The sequence below is a fragment of the Hypomesus nipponensis genome, chromosome 17 (genome assembly GCF_054491055.1).
Source record: "Hypomesus nipponensis isolate SF chromosome 17, ASM5449105v1, whole genome shotgun sequence".
NCBI lineage: Eukaryota > Metazoa > Chordata > Actinopteri > Osmeriformes > Osmeridae > Hypomesus > Hypomesus nipponensis.
This window is the reverse complement of record NC_140377.1, coordinates 9449707-9467058: the sequence shown is the minus strand read 5'-3', so window position 1 is coordinate 9467058 and position 17352 is coordinate 9449707. Positions and strand designations below refer to the sequence as shown.

General features: G+C 44.7%; 1 protein-coding gene across 1 annotated transcript; it reads left to right on the top strand.

Annotated features, from left to right (window-relative positions):
- Nucleotides 1-14803: 14803 nt before the first annotated feature.
- Nucleotides 14804-17054, top strand: alkbh7 (alkB homolog 7, RNA demethylase). The gene is made up of 4 exons (XM_084678020.1): nt 14804-15191; nt 15303-15476; nt 15934-16058; nt 16527-17054. The coding sequence occupies exons 1-4, from the start codon at nt 14910-14912 to the stop codon at nt 16645-16647; spliced, it is 702 nt and encodes a 233-aa protein (XP_084534146.1). The 5' UTR covers nt 14804-14909; the 3' UTR covers nt 16648-17054.
- The last annotated feature ends 298 nt before the right edge of the window (nt 17055-17352 follow it).

Sequence of the window (17352 nt, the reverse complement as noted above, 5' to 3'; positions counted from 1 at the left end):
TTGAAAGAGAAGCTGCAGTTACTTCACTGAGTGTTTGTGTGTGCGTGTGTCTGTGAGTGAATGTTGTTACAAACAGTACAATATCAGCTGCTGCTGTATGTGTGTGTGGGGGGGTGTTATGTGTGTGTGTGTGTGTGTAGGTTTGTGCATGTGAATGTGACTGTGCGGCTGTGGCTGTAGGTTTGTGAGTGTGTGTGTCCTGCATGTCCGGGCAGGTGCCTGGCAGGATTATCTAGTAACAGAACCAGCATCACTCTGTGACTAAAGAACAGAGGCATGCTTCAATCAATCTATCTGTCTCCTCACTCTTTCTCTCTTCTCTCTCTCTTTCCAGTCTTTTTTCTTTACCCCTTGCTCTCCCTCTCAACACGCTGTACTCAACTCTCCCAAAAATAGAATTGTTTCAAGTCACTGCCCCCCCCCCCAACACACACATACACCAGCATGCCACCAAAACTGAATTATTCAACAGAGAGCCAGAACGCAAGAATAAAGAGAAGAAGAGGGAGAGACAGATGAGAAAAAGTGAGGGAGTAAGTGAGAGAGAGAAAGAGAGAGAGAGAGAGATGGTGAGAGACAAAGAGAGAGAGAGAGAGAGAGAGAGAGAGAGAGAGAGAGAGAGAGAGAGAGAGAGAGAGAGAGAGAGGAGATGGAGCACAAGAGGGAAAGAGTGAGACATATCCATCTGAAAACTGCTGCTATCCCAGCTTAGTCATACCAAAGACACACAATTTTCAATCTTTCCATTTCATTGTATTCTATTTTCTCCACAGGAGGGGCTGTGCGAGGAGGCATCTGTCAGATGCTGTTCCATCCTAGAGGGTTCTGGTGTCTCTAGTGAAGAGAGGAAGGAAGGAGAGAACATGGCCTCTGCTGACCTCTCTGTTCTCCACCTCCGCTTCGCTAAAGAACACCGTGGGAGGAAGATAGGTTCTATTTACAGCTAAAACACACACACCCATGAACACACACACACATCTCCAATGTACAAGTTCCACAAATACGGTCTGTGCAGACATCACACACGCAGTGCATATGTGTCCCTGTGACACATGCAACAATAGATCGAACCAAAGAGAGCTGGACTGGACTGAAATGGATTAGAAAAAGCTGCACGATAAGGATAATAATAACTATATTCAATTGATAACTACGTGTCTAGTTCAGCGCTGGCTGTTAACTCTAGATTACTGTTAATAGCTTTAGAGATCTATCCTGAGAACAGTTTAAAGAGGTAAAAAAAAGCTTGATAAATTCTGCTTGTGTGTGTGTGTGTGTGTGTGTGTGTCTGTTGGGTTAGATTCAGCCCAAGGGAATCAGGATATGGATCAATTCACCCATCTATTACCTGAACTGGCATTGTACCTGTATGAGGCAGGCAAATTGAGCCTGGGAGGCACACACACACATACACACACACATACACAAACACAGACACACTCACACACAAATATGCAGCATTATAATCACATACACAAGAATGCAAGCAATGATGCACAACAACACACACACGTTCACACACAATTGCTATACAGTTACGAGAAACCACACACGCAAAATTGCCAAACACGTTGTGCAGATCCAGTATGCACTTGGTTATTCATACAAAATGCCTATGATTGGTAGCCTGGCTGCCAGCCCAACTTCTCCCCGCCCACAAACAAATTTGGTCAGGAAGTTGGGTCTGGAGGGTCTTGTATTGGGAACAACAACATAAAACCAGGATCTGGGCGGACCAATGAAATTGCCAGGGGCGGGCTTTATACGATGATGGACAGATGATCAACAGTAACGTAATGAACAACGTCACGAAAGAGCCCTTGGGTTGAATTCGTTTTCAACAAACAATATATTACGTTGCTCTGATTGGTTGTAGGTCTATCCAATCGAGCGTAGAAGCATTTGTTTTATGAGTTCAGTTGAAACATGCCCCATAGTCAAAGCCCAAAGGAGAGTTTTCAGACTAATATTCTGACTAGAATTATGAGTATGACAACGTCTGGCTATGTGATTAGCACAAAACTGCAAATACCCTACATTTAAGGGTGGGATGGGATCAAAAAGATGGGAAAAAGGAAAGGTGAAAAGGAGATGCACAAGGTTCGAAAGTGATGGATTGGATTTGAGTGAAAGAGAAAGTACAGGTAGGAGAACACGAAAGGATAAGAGGAAACTTCACATCCTATCAGTCAGTGTGCCGAGTAAGAAACAGAGACAGGTAGAGAGAGAGACGGAGAGAGAGACGGAGAGAGAGATGGAGAGAGAGACAGAGAGAGAGAGAGACAGAGAGAGAGAGAGACAGAGAGAGACGGAGAGAGAGACAGAGAGAGAGACGGAGAGAGAGACGGAGAGAGAGACGGAGAGAGAGACAGAGAGAGAAACAGAGAGAGAAACAGAGAGAGAGAGACAGAGAGAGAGAGACAGAGAACCCCTTTAGCCAGCAAAGAGAGTTTTCATGCCATTTTGTTTGATTTATACACTGACAGGCAGTTGGGTTTTTAACTCTGTCTCTCTCCTTCAATTGTCTACCTCAGTCCTTGTCTTTCTTGGTTCTTTTCACCCTCTGGACTTTTCTACCATATCATGCAATTGACTTCTATCATGCACTTCCTCCCCCCGTTCGGTTTTCTCTATCCCTCCCATTTCTGCAAACATCAGTCATTCTAAAAGGTCGAGAATCGTCTGCCCGAATCTCTGACCAGTTCAGCCCCCTCTTAATGAGCTCCAAACAATTGTGCCCGCACACACACACACACACACAAACACACAAACAGTATATCACCCAAACACCAACCTACTGTACTGCATGCAATACATTATGAGGCCACACGTCCCTAAAGAACAAACCTCAATGTCAAGCGAATGGGAGTGGGGTAGAAATAGACAGTAGAGGAGAAAGAGTGGGGTGGAAGGGGGGCGAAGGGGGGGGGGGGGTGAGAGATGAGGACTCGACAGTTAAAAGTCTGGGGTTTTTTTCAAGCAAAAGCAACGTCTACTGTTATTTTTAGTTCTTGGCGGGACAGGAGTGATCCTGACACAGAAATGTGACGAGGTGGTGAGGGAGACAGGATCCAGAGCCCTGTGTGTGCCATGGCTCTATGTGTGTGTGCCTGTGATCTGTGATCATCTAACGTTCCTGCACCAAGTACACACACGACACACTCAATTCCAGAGGAGGATATAGTGACACAAATACATTGCCTATCCACCAACCAACCCCCAATTCACACAAATGTACGCCAAAACACAGTGTGTATGAAGCATAGTCCATGTAGTTAACAGCAGACGGTTGCCAGAGAGAGAAAGGCCGATAAATAATTTAGATTCTGCAGAGTGAATGTAGATCACTGACTCCACACAGGAGAAAACACTGGGGCCTCTCTCTCTCCATCCATTCCTCTCATCCATTGCTCTCCTTCATCCTCTCTGCGTCCCTCATCCCGGCTTTGCATCTCTCTATCCCCCTCTATTCACAATCTTTCTATCATCTCTCTGTCCCCCCTGTCTTTTTCTCCCCTCTCTCCCTGTCTCTGACTTGGGCTCTTTTGGAGCACTTTGTCTACAAGCTTCTATGACTCATACTACAGCCAATGGTTTCCTCACCAGACCAGGAAGCACAATGAATTGTTTCTAGGTTTATGCACTGGAGTGTTTCTAGATATACAGACTCGAGTGTTTCTAGATCTACACTCTGGAGTGTTTCTAAATCTGCACTCTGGAGTGTTTCTAGATCTACACTCTGGAGTGTTTCTAAATCTGCACTCTGGAGTGTTTCTAGATCTACACTCTGGAGTGTTTCTAAATCTGCACTCTGGAGTGTTTATGAGTGTTTTTTAGACTGATTCTCCAGTCGTTCCATCTGTGGATGGTGGCCTTCCGTGAAAATGAGTATCACCATGTACCCTTAGCTGGACTCAATGATAATTACTGTCTGACATGTCAAACGACAGGCAAATATTATAAAACGCTTTCAAATAATTACAAAGTCTTATGAAGAGGATATATATACTCCACACACACACAAGCACACACACATGCACAAGGGCACCCAGTGCCCAAGTCTAGTGTTTCATTAAGAGGTCAATGAAAGTATAGATAGCAGGAACACATATTGACTTAGTCTCCACTTACAAAGGGGAATAATGATGCTGAACCCTATGGGCGGTCCTAAAGTGTGTCTTCTGTGCTAAAGAGTTACACAAACACACACACACATGCAAGCACACTACCACAATCGACATTCTGCCCTCTAGCCATGAGGTCTCACAGGGAGAGTGTGTGTGAGGTTTACAGTAAATGGATGACACTAGATACGCATGGGGGGGGGGGGGGGTCAAAGTTCAGGGCATCTGATCTGGGACAGAGGAGATGTGAGGTCACAGGAGAGGACTCAACATTCTCCAGTAGCTATGAAAATAACTTTAGTAATTGTGTTCAAAAGGAAATGCACATGAACCAGGGATCGGACGTATCTTTTGGATGACGTACAATGTTAATGTTACTGAATAGATGTCAAATTACAGTTTTACTGCTGCCCCCCTATCCCTCCTGCACATGCACATGCACTCACAAACACTCGTCTTCCTTGTCTGCCTCGTCTTTATCCTTTTATCTCCTTTTCTTCACCCCCTTTCCTGTCGCTTCTCCCCTCCATCTTCAGCCCTGGTCGTAAATCCACTGGAGACCAGTAAATCAACTGGAACCACTAACCATCGGGATCTGTCAGCCCGACCATCCATCTACTCACTCATCAATCTACTAGATCTATTTTCAACCAGCCAAGTCGTAAATCTAATCACATTTTTACATACTACATCTACAACTGACTGAATCTACAAGGCAAATGTATTCGATCACACATGAGAGGTTAATCATTTTGTTTGTTCTTTATGCTTCTGTTTTGCGATACTGTGTAGCCTTTTCTGAGTTTTTTGAAAGGTGCCACAGTACACTGTTCTATGTCAGTACGCGTAATAGCATGTGACAGGAGTCAAAAGTCAATGGTCTAACTCAGGGGTCTCTAACCCTGTTCCCGAAGGGCTACCTTCCAGGAGGTTTTTCAATACTGATCTGCCACACGATTCTAAAAATTAGCTGGTTGACATGTTGAATTGGGTTGGTTACAACTGGGTTTAGAGAAGAAAAAAAACTCCAGGTAGGCAGGTGACCCTCCAGGAACAGGGTTGTTGAGCCCTGGTCTAACCGAACCACCACTCATCGTTCCATGTAACCCATTCCTAGATCAGTAGAGTCCCTCTCTCCACACCAGTCATCTCAAACACGTCAGTCAATCAGATCAGGCAGATATCGTGGTCGTGCCTACATTAGACCTAATGCCAACCCCTTGCTGTGTGTATGTGACAGACCTAAGCCATCTGTATCTTAAGGGCATACATCTGGGAGGTATTTCAGAAAGCAGGTTATGCAACATAACCGGGTAAGTTAACCCACCAGCTGATTCACAATGTTGCAGCAACCTACTGGCAATACTGCTACAACGCTGGGTGTCAGCTGGGGAGTTAACTTACCCAGATATGTCACTTAACCTCTTTCTGGAATACCCCCCTGATGGGACAAAGAAAGATCTGCATGTTTACATCGCATGTTAAATGAGAGGAGGGCTTTAGGAGTCCTGGAGTACCAGGTGACCAAGAGGGTTGTACCCTACAGGTCCATGCAGGATGATTATCATGCCAGGGGGACGTTATGATTAGACTGCATGGACAGAAGAGAGAGACTAGACAAAGAGGAGGGAGTGATGACATGTAGAAGAGTGGGAGACCAAATTAGGAAGGAATGGCTGATGGAGGGGAGGGGTGATAAAAGAGAGAAGGAGGGAGAAAAAATGATAAAGGGGAGGAGATGATGTGATGCGAGTGGTCAAACATCTAATCATCTAATGCGATTTCACAGACACACGTTCCCATAAACACACACAATTTTCAATCAAGTCATTTGTTTTACCACTTTGTTTACACACACACTGCCTCTCTTGCACACACATCATTTATGCGATAATAGAAAATTAAAATGAGATCATGAAATAGTGCATTAAAATATCCCTCACACTTGCCAGGGCTGCCCAATTAGCGTGTATAGTTGAATCATTCTTCAACCATAAGGGCAGATCAATGCTATCGTTATTCTGATTTCCTCTCTCATCACGGCATATCTCTTATAGAAGAGCAGCATTTGTTCAATTGACTCGCCTTTTACTTCCAAAATGGTGCAATGCTAAAACCCACTGACAGTAAAAGGCACAGTTAAGTCGGTCCCACACATGCCCATACAGTACACACACGTGCACATGGACACGTATGGACATGTGTACCAGATACACATGCACTGTGAATAATGGGCAACTAATCTAGTCTTTGCTGTACTCTCTGGAGGCTCATGGTTCATGTAAGTGGCTACTACATCCTGCAATCTTGAAATACTCACACGCGTGCGCACACACACAGCGTCACTTCCACAATGCTCATGAAAATCTGATGTTCTGGTGTGCTATGATGACTCAAATCCGAGTCTACAGGAATTGTGGTTATGAAAGCTCTCCTCTATTTTTTTTTTTGCTAGCTGGCCCCACACCATCCTTATTCCTCCCTTCTTTGCCATCCCCTACCCTAATTCTCAGTTTTTCCTACCACGTGAGGAGCCGGAGCTGAGACTGCACATGCTGACATCAGCAACCAGCAGTGCCGCTACACACCACCTGCCTCGCCCCCTCCTCTCTCTCTCTCTCTCTCTCTCTCTCTCTCTCTCTCTCTCTCTCTCTCTCTCTCTTCAAGAACATGTAACAGGCTGGTCACAGGTGAGCGACACCTAATAGCATTGGCAACAATGTTGAGGCCAGTAGTGATAATTTACAGTGCTCCAATAGGCCTAGGCCTTTTTAACCTATACGATATTTATGTAAACTACCTCCAGAGTTTCACATTTTCTCCACCATAACACAGCAAAATGAATCCTCACTGCCTTCCATTAAAATATTGAAATGACTGAGCTAATTCCAGAAATGTCGTTGGTTACCATCAGGTATCCTATATTGCCTTTCCCATCACCGTGCCAACCAAATTATCACTTAGTGACAAGTTTTTATGGGGAGCCATCAGTTTAACAGCTGACAACTAAACAGGCCTACCTTTATTTCTTGAATTTTTTACAGTGGTGACATGTAAAAGGTAAAAGGATATGGCCATTCGGTGATCTTTTTGGCGTATTTTCTCACGAAATTGTCCTCGCTGAATATGAAAAGCGAGCGGTTGACAGTGAAGCAGTTCTGGCGCACCGGGATAGGGTTGTAGAGGGCCATAGTCCGGGCTCTCTGCGCCATAGACTGTTTGTACATCCTTTGGCCTCCGGGCCCTCCGGGAGCTCCGGGGGCTCCGTGTCCATGTCCATGAGGGCCGCCCTGTCTGCTTCCACCGCGGCCCCCTGCGCCGGGCCCTCCACCATACCTGGACGGCACCTCGTCTCGCATTCTCTGGACACCAAATGCCAATCTTTACAAAGCAGCGGAAAAGGAGGCGAATGCTCAGCGCAACCACACAACATTACATCCCATCTGCCTGAGGACTTTTCATATGCACAACTGTTTCCTAAATCTTCAACACCTGCATGGAGAAAGCGATGCGGCCTTTAAATTAGAAAATGAAGACGCCCATGTATCGGCTTCTTCGCTGTGCTTTGGGTTTAATGACCAAGTGCGATGTGGAAAAAATTAAACGTGCGGTTGCCTGGCAGGCTATGTTTCACAGAGCACAGGCTTTAGAATGTCTCTCTATTGCGTTTTAATGTCCACAAAATTTGCAACAAAACCAATATCACATTGGGCACATTTCAGAATGAGTTCAAATGAATGGTTTTTGTTCTCCATGACTCCACTGTCTTTATCATCTCCAGTGCGCGTGATAGCCTTGTCCGAAGGCTCTTGTGCTTTTCTTGACGATTCAATTCTGTCATTTTAAACTGTCATGACTTCTGCATTGCCAGCAACACTCACAAGTGTAGGCCGAAATAAATCAAGCAGACAAACTAAATAAAATTAATAATAAAATAAAATCTACCACGATTGACAGGACATGTTGGTGGTAGTTGCCGATTTACGTTTCCAAGACTAAAAATGCAGAAGAGAAGGGAAAAAAACCCTATATTATTTATTTATTTAGTAGCATCCGCAATGTTTGGTACAGTGTGGCTATAATCGGTCTCCCGCCACCTCACACTCGTTTTACATGCGCGCACTGACAATCGAGCATCTTGACACCAGAAAAAATGTGACATTTGTTGATGATCCTTATTTATAGTAAACCATCTTCGATAGACACAGTCGTTGGTAATTCGTCCTCAAACGTCGGCGTTATGGTAATGGTAGCGTAATTCTCTCATATGTTAGACGGTATTCCCCTCGCCACAATCATCATCTTCTTTCCATCACCTGCACGGGCATCCATACGTGTTCTACGCCGAGGAGGGGGCATACGGACACGGAGTGCATCATCAAAGCCGAGTGGCGGACAGCCACCTCTCCCGTGTCTCACAATCACTCATGTTCTTCTTCACCCGGTTGAGCACATTGTATAAAACCGTCAAAGTATCTCACCATCCCCGCCCCGCAGCGTGTTTCGCTCACTGAAAATCCCAGTGTCCTACCCGTCCTCTTTCTCTCCTTCGACAAGTGCGCTCCTCGGCCTCGTCTCTCCCAGTCCAGCGGCCCCTAGGGGAGGAAAGGGGAGGAAGATGGATGCATAGATGGATGAAGAGGGAAATAATTCAGATTTTCAGAATTCAGCCAGTGTGTGATATCAAAAAGCGCGTTGAATGATAATTTGCCTCTTGTCGCCCAGCATTTTTTTTACTCTGTCGGTTAATGGGCTAGTGATCAATTCAGCGTTCAAGGATGAGACCACTGCCGTGCAGAAATGTGCGCGAGGCTAGCCGCTGCAGCACATGACGCACGCAGCCCCCACTCGTACACTCACACCCCGTCCAACTTCCAGACGCATGCATAGCATCCTTCTGTAAGCCCTGCCCAGTAGAGGATACCTCTACATGTAAGATGTAATAAAGCTTTGGAAGAATGTATGTCATTTACAAAAAGACGCTTGGGTACAATGTATTTTGTAAACGATTTGAAGTATTTGCTTGTCAGGCCAGGTGTTCTGCTGTGTATGCTCGCGCATGTGTGTGTTTAGGCGATATGGGGGGGGGGGGGGGGCAGATGTAACTTGCGCGGGGATACAGCTGCACCCCCTGGCGTGAGAGCGAGTGCGCGTGCATGTGCGCGTATCCCAGGGGAGATGTGCGGCAGCCTGTTTGTGAGTCGGGGAGAGAGAGACAGGGAGAGACAGAGAGAGAGAGAGAGAGAGAGAGAGAGAGAGAGAGAGAGAGAGAGAGAGAGAGAGAGAGAGGGGGGGGGGGGGAGGAGAGAGAATCCGCGACAGGCTATTCTTAGCCGCAGACATTTGGAAATTAATGGACGGAGCTCTCCCATCCTCACTCCACCCAAGACGACTCCTTTTCCTCCGTCTTTTCCATCCATGCACGGTATGGGCTACCGTTACTTTGAAGGTGCCGGTAATGTCCTCATTGATTGCTGCAGACTATGTATGGCATTTGGACAGGCTAAAAACAATGCATCCATGCCATGCTGAAGGATGTGGTCCGGTGATGAGAAACAGCCTGTCCGCAATTTCGCCCAACTCTTTATTATGTGATTAATTGATTAGTGCCCGAAATAGAAGTCTAACTGAATGGGAAATGATCTAGCGGACAAGGACTTCAGGGCACCCGGCAAATTACTCCAAATGTGAAGACATCTAGGCAGTCAACAAAACAGTACTGATGTGAGAAGATCAATAGCGGTGCGACCTTAACCGATAGTTTACTGCATTCGATTTCATGAGAAATGGGTCGTTGACATATCAATGTCATTTTTATATGTGCTTCCGGCTCTTAGAAAGATCCGTCCTCACAGACAGGACATGCAAACAATTATGCTTTCCCATGAACTTGACCTCTCAAAAAAATCAATCGACAAATGGCAATCCCTGTGGCAATTGCGATAAATATTTTTGTCAAGATGGCAGACGGCTGTCTCATACAGTTGCACCTGACTAAATTGAAGCAAATGTCGATTTTTTTCAGATCATAAAACATTGTAGTGGTCATGGGAACATGAACTGAAGCAGTCGTAAAGCGGTTCTCAACGTTTGCACCATAGACGTTTCAGTACCATGGACAGCTCACTTGATTACGCATCACAGAAACCAATACTTTTCTAAGATATCCATTATGTGACGTGTCTATTGGTTACAGGTCTGACTTCTTCTTTCGAAAATTTCAATTGAACTTCAACATTGCATTGTAAAGCAACAATACCAGCTTGCTTTACACAATATTTTAAGTATGACCACAAAGTGAGCCTATAGCTGAGTTTCATTCTCTTTGAGCTCTATAACTCACTTTCCTAAGTTAACTTATAGGCATAACCCTGATATTGATTGAGAATCTGGGTCCCAGGTCATATAAACATAAAATCCTACAGCTTTCTGATTTCCTCTCAGGCACTCAAACTGGTTTCTGACTGACTGAGACTAATGCCATGTTACAAGTGACCCTGTGCCCACTGTTGGCCACAGCCATGTACTAGAGGTCTGATGCTTCAGCATTGAGCAAATGACACCCACACAGGCTCATGGCCTATTGGATCATGAAACTCCCTCTTCTCTCGTATCAGCAGAGGAGCCAGTGCTAGGGTGAGGGTCAGAGGGATGTGGCCAGTGCTCGCATGCCTGGGCTGGGCACTCGTCTGCTCTTCTTGGCAAACGAGAGCTGCATCGTGTCAGCTGGGGTGGATGACCACCGCCTGATGCTGAACACCGCATGCTCTCGAGCAGATGTGTTTGTTGTCAAGACGACGGAATAATCTGGTATGAGTGCCCTCATCCACCGCCTCAATTTACCTGACAAACTCCTTTTAAGTTGGTGGGATACAGCATGGGTCTGTCTTGCATGGAGTTCTCTCCCCTCAACTCAAAACTAGGACAAGAATGGTCCCATTTGACAAATCCTAACAAAGGCGAATGGGTTTTGAGTTTGTTTGTGTGTATGTTGTGCATGTAGGACGTAGTACATGTAGAGTGCATTTGTGTTTGTATGTGTGTGTGTATGTGTGTGTGTGCATTCCAAGGTGTGATGATCTGTGAAATTATCTCTTGCCCTTCAGACTTGGAGCCCTAGAGGAGGAGCAGCAGCCTTCTGTCCAAGCAGCATGGAGCAAAGCCCTAAGCTGGAGAAACACTGGTCCATCAAGCACTGACACCCAAAATAAAAGCTATTGCAGACAATCCATTTAGTCTGATCTGTTCCTCTGCCTCTATTATAGACTGTAGACTGTATACTATATGGAGGTATGTATGGATTTGTATGTGTGTGAATCCCTTGCACACTGGTGTAAGCCGCTGATACCCAGTGTGAGTTCACCACATAACCCAGCAGGAAACCCTGTCTCTCTCCTCTCATCAAACACAACATGTATGCTCTACTCTGACCTCGTTACTCTTCCACCAGTGGAACATCCCATCTAGGCTGGTGCACTTTAGCCTGCTGGCATGTCATAGGAACATAATAAAGTGGCATGCCATCCAAGCTAACTGGCTATTGAGCATGTCTGAGATGTAAGATTATAAGTATGGGGGAAAACAACACACCGGACCAATACAGTTTTTAAAGCACCTTCAGTACTGTGGGGACTACATGGACTTCACACCTACAAATGATCCAACTGTGGGCTCAGTTATGCCTGTTTCAGAGGTTTAGAACATGGTGTTTAACCATATACTTATTATAGTCATATAATATAATAGTAATATCTTGGACTGAGACGGGTTGGGTCTCTATCTCCTTTTTAAGAGCCTCTGAAACTGTGACTGCATCGGCTAGCTTGCAGCAAGGGGCCTAAAAGGAGTGCCGTGACTCAATGATTCATAAGGCTGAATAATTCAATGGTTAGATGCATGTAGTGCGCAGCGCCCCTGGTGAACCCTGCTTCTCTCAAACTCACTGCAGATCCTCCCTCCAGTCGACTGGGCCACAGGCTTCCATACTCACCAGCTTCCATTGTTGTTTAAGGCACCTTGCCAGTTTCCTTTCATGTAAAGTCACAGTCAAGACGTGAAATGGCATGTGCTGGGAGGGACACAATGGGCCAGTTTGGGTCATGTTGTTGTTTTCTCATATATTTGTTCTGAAAAACCCAGAAATTAAGTTTGGTTGCCAGTATTTCAGTAATAGATAGATATATATATCGATGTAAGGCGCCTTCTGAATTGCAACCTACTTAATCACAGTTTCATCACATCACTTAATTAGCTGCAAGGACCGCAGGCCACATTGACCAGTGACAGCGCACAGATTCAAAAGAACTTTGAACTGAGTGCACCGACTGAGCCCTGGGAAATAGAATTAGACCCAAACACTCATTGTGAATGGATGGATGGAGGGCTGAGGGGCAGCAATATGGCAGCCAGATCTGGAATAACATTTTGCATTGGAGAAATTACAGTATGTATATGTGGCATGTGTGTACAAGTAATGGGGTATAGGTTGTGTTTATATAGCATTTTATGTGCGTTTAGACAGCATTTAATGGGTGTTATGAATGGGTGTACTAGGTTGATAGGGGGTTTATCTTAGCCATGATCCTTGACGAGCTTTCACAGCAAGCACACAGAGTGAGGTCTACTAATCTGCTTGTGTGTGTGTGCTGGTGTGTCTCTAGTGTGTGCTTGTGTGTGTGTGTGTGCGTGTGTTTGTGCAAGACAGTGCCCTGTGCCTGTCTAGGCATTGATGCAGTACACGGGCAGCAAGAGTGATGCTGATGTAAGCACAATGCATTTTTAAACAGCTGAAATGATCAACCCGCCCATAAGTAGGGTAGATCTTGTACCACCGCATTCCTCTCTCTTCAGAGGCTATGCAAGCTACCTTCATCAAATAGATGACCCCATAACGACTGATGCCAACAAACAGGATTTGTCCTTACATTGATGTAGCATTAGACGCAAGGCTGTTTTTCACAATCTCATATTATATTTTCCTACGGAATTCTACATACACAAAATGCTCAGTCAGACTACAGTCCACATCTACTTCAACAGAGAACGGGATGCCAACAGTCTGGCACTGAGAGAGAGGAGACATGAAAGGGAAGCAGGAATCTGTGGTGTAAGTAGGCCAACCACTTTACTGGGGAGGATGGTGACGGTGAAGTCACCAGAATGTTCTCAGCACTCCACCTCCCCCTCCTCCATTCTTCTTCCATATTGAGCAAAAGCGACATTTGGCAAAATACGTTTCGTTTTTCATAGAAATAGCCAGTGCTCTTTAGTTTCCATTGAGGTGTCTGTTTTGGTGTTTTTTTATGTGATTTTTGGCAAAGGCTTGATGTAATCTGTGCATCCGGACAACACAGTGGCCTAACAAATGCATTGGCTTTGGTGGTACAGTAGTTCCATTCTTTTATCATTATTCAAATTTGTTTAATGTTTTTATTACTGCCTGCTTTGCCTCCCAGGGGATCGACAACCAAAGGGAAGTTGCAAAGAAAAACAAGTGAGAAAAATGGGTTAATAATGTGTTCAATCAATGAGATTGTGCCTGTTGCCTCGTCAGCATTCTGATGCAATACCCACTTCCTGCACGTACTCGGCTGTTTCACCTGGGGAAGTCAATCACAATGATTTTATTGGGAAAAAAAAAAGTGGGCTGAGATTAGGCTGAACTAATGAGACTGCTATGAAGACTAAGTGGTGAGGGGGGCATGTACCCCAGTCAATCAGGTATTGGGTAAAATGTCTGCATCTTAGCCCCCCCACCCCCCACCCCATCCAACCACCCTCTCCCCATCTGTCATTTTGTATTTGTACCCCAAAGTCAGAAGAGAAATAGCATGATCAGCAGCAACATCCGCAGCTGCAGTATGTGAAACCCGGTCTGTAAAGGCCGCTTTGATTCATGCTAAACACAAATGGCCATTTGACCTTCACAATTGTGTGCCTGTCATTATGTACTTATGGTCTAGGCCAATGTGTGTGTGTGTGTGTATTTTTTTGCCAGTTAATTTGCTTTGCAAATTGCAAGATGGATGGTATTTTCCTATATAGAAAAAGCAGTGCAAAATGTAACGCTATTCTGCCACTCAGTGTCCAAAGGTGGTACTGAAGTGTTGTGTTAAATTCATTCAAAACAACACAGGCAGATATACACGTTTGCAGACATAAATTGCCAAAATTTGAGACTCTTTTTCGGTTACAATTGAATTATTTTCACAATATCACTTTTAATGACAATGTTACCAAACTATGTTTGATAAGACAACGGTCCATTTCCCAATTACCTAATTCATCTGATACCACATATGTAATAGCTTACATTCCGTTACATTAGGTCTACCTGTTTTTCTGAATTCCATGGCTCTCTTTTCATGTACACGATAGCGTAGTTTGTGACAAACATTCAAGGATTAAAACAAACGTAAAGGCAAAATTATTAATGAAAAAAAAAATCACTGGCTAATCCATTTTGACTTGTTATTTCCATCATACAGTGAAGTTATTTCTTAATTTTACTTCAGTCCTCCATAATATCTAAGTATTGTAAGAAAATGGTACAATTACTGGTACTTGCTGTTATTATGTCTACAAATGTACATGGCTCTCGTTGACCTGAATTACACAGGCTGCATACGAGACTGTCACCAATGGTACTACAACATCCACAATGCACTTGTTTTCAAGATGGCGCCCTGCTATGTAGTCATTAGCAATGTCAGTAAATAATTGTGACAACATCAAAACTAAACAAACTCTTCATTTAAAAGAGGAGAACACGTATTAAATGAAAGCATGAGGGTACTGATTAGAGCTGTAAAACACATTTATAAACAACCACTATGCAACGCCGCATCCCGTGAACGGTCCATTGCAAGTTCATCTGAAGGAAGTGGCCTGCTACAGCCCAGACATGAAAAGCTGATTTTCTGCTCCACCGCAGAGCTATTTCAAGGGCTCGGCGGTAACGTGGAGGTAAGAACGGAGTTCATTAGTGAAGAAGAGGAAAGTGCCTTCATGAAAGAACTTGAGCAGGGGTTGAGGAAGAAACGCTACGAATTTGACCATTGGGATGACGTAAGTTCATGGCTAGTTAGCGAATATGAACATATGTTTCTTTGCAAGCTCTACTTTGCCCAAACCTCAATATATACTTTTTGACTCTGACTAGTCTTTTCCACTCATTAGGCGATCCATGGTTACAGAGAGACAGAACGGGAGAGTTGGGGGGCTATGTGTACGGGGGTGCTGGAGAGACTAAGGACTGTGGCTTTTCCCAAGGGTAGTACCCTCTTGGGTCCTGTCCATGTTCTGGACCTAGACAAGGCTGGATACATCAAACCCCACATTGACAGTGTGAAGGTACGTGGTCCTTTTGCTTACAAGTGACATCTGTTAGCTCAACTTGTCTTGAATGAAAATAGACAAAAGATTCATTCAAGTTGTGAATAGCCTGTTCTCTCATTCCAAAACTGCCATGTGGCAGTTACCCGACTGTCAACAATATAATGCTCCAGACACCCAATGCAGCTGCTGACACTATTGTGAGAAACGCAACTGCTGCGAGACACTGGGGAGTTGTTCCGCAACAGGTGCAGGACTGATTGTGTATATCAACAGCACAGTACCATTTTTGCTCTAACTGCATCTTGAGCAAGGAGTGGACAATTCACCTATCACTTAATGCTGGCTGCTTTTTCAATCCCTAGCTTAATAACTCTACCCTTATCTACCCTTTACTCTTTTTTTTCCCCCTTAACCTACCTCTTCTCTCTCCATTTTTCTTCTTCTTTCATTTTTCTATATTCCACCTCATCAGTTCTGCGGTACCACCATAGCAGGGCTGAGTCTGCTATCAGACAGCATCATGCGTCTGGTAAAGGAGGACGATGCAGCCCAGTGGTTGGACTTGCTTCTGCCCCGCCGCTCCCTCTACATACTCAGGTACGGATGGAACACAGGTTTATCTTAGTGGGGCTCAGTCCAAAGCAGGAAGGAAGGAACAAGGTGCTACTTGCAGTCTTTATCTCTTTGCATGACTAGGATAGCACAGGCTTGCAGGTTAAAGATCCTGATGTCACACTCATTTCAAAAGTATTTACATTTTACATTGTCATTTAGCAGACGCTCTTATCCAGAGCTACGTACAGTAAGTACAGGGACATTCCCTCGAGGCAAGTACAAGTAGGGTGAAGTACCTTTCCCAAGGACACAATGTCATTTGGCACGGCGGGGAACCGGCAACCTTCTGATTACCAGCCCGATTCCCTAACTGCTCAGCCACCTGACTCCCTATTCCACCTGATTTACCTTCCCTGCATGGTTTCCATCGTCTTACCCATAGTTTGTCCGTGGGGTTAATGGTGACTATAGATGATGACTGGTACGTTCCTCCCCCTTATCTCCTTGCAGGGACCAGGCCAGGTACAAATTCACTCATGAGATTCTCCGGGACGAGGACTCGGTCTTTGACGGACAGAGAGTGCCTCGTCAACGAAGAATCTCTGTCATCTGTCGGAACCTTCCAAGTTAAGACGAGGAAGCCAAGTGGGGTGTATTACTGCAACATAGACCTCTGCTACAGGATCTGGAGACCCACATCCTGAGATGGATATGAAGGGAAGCGGATGAAGTGGATCTAAGGATGTTGTTCCCACAATACAAATATCACAAGGAATGCTCCTCTAGTGAAAAATCTTGAAATCCAAAACCAACAAAACTTTGTGACATTGTCCCCATGCATGGCAGACATGTTTTGGAAGGCCAAACAGCACTTTACCCAGACAAATAAATGAAATGTGTTCAAATGACATATTGGGCTTGCTGTATGACATGACAGGTGCAGGTCCAGGTGGGCAACAATGTTAGCTTTTATTTTGAAGTGTCTGTGAGGAGACATGGTATCTGTTTCAATAAAATTGAGGCCATATCATTCTGAAAGTCAGTATGATCATATTAGTGACGACAGGTAATGTCTGATTTGTGCGTTGAACTCTTGACTTTTTCAATATGCCAAAGGGGTAGGCAGATGTTACTACCATACACTTCTAGGCATTAGCCTGACTAACAGTAAAAGCATAGACCACCCAATAATCTAAATTTGTTAACGGTTTCCTCACTTAGACTATTAGAACATGTTCAAGGTAAGACAACAGCTCACACATTTGGCAGATGTTTTGGTGGTCTATGCATTTAAGTAGTCGCTAGATATGAATTGTTAGTCAATTTGTTTTAGGTA

What these genes read in the sequence shown, in the direction of transcription:
- alkbh7 (XM_084678020.1), top strand. Translation starts at nt 14,910, where the DNA reads ATGAGGGTACTGATTAGAGCTGTAAAACACATTTATAAACAACCACTA. An exon ending in CCCACATTGACAGTGTGAAG is followed by an intron (nt 15,477 to 15,933) that starts GTACGTGGTCCT and finishes CCACCTCATCAG; the next exon opens with TTCTGCGGTACCACCATAGC. An exon ending in CGCTCCCTCTACATACTCAG is followed by an intron (nt 16,059 to 16,526) that starts GTACGGATGGAA and finishes ATCTCCTTGCAG; the next exon opens with GGACCAGGCCAGGTACAAAT.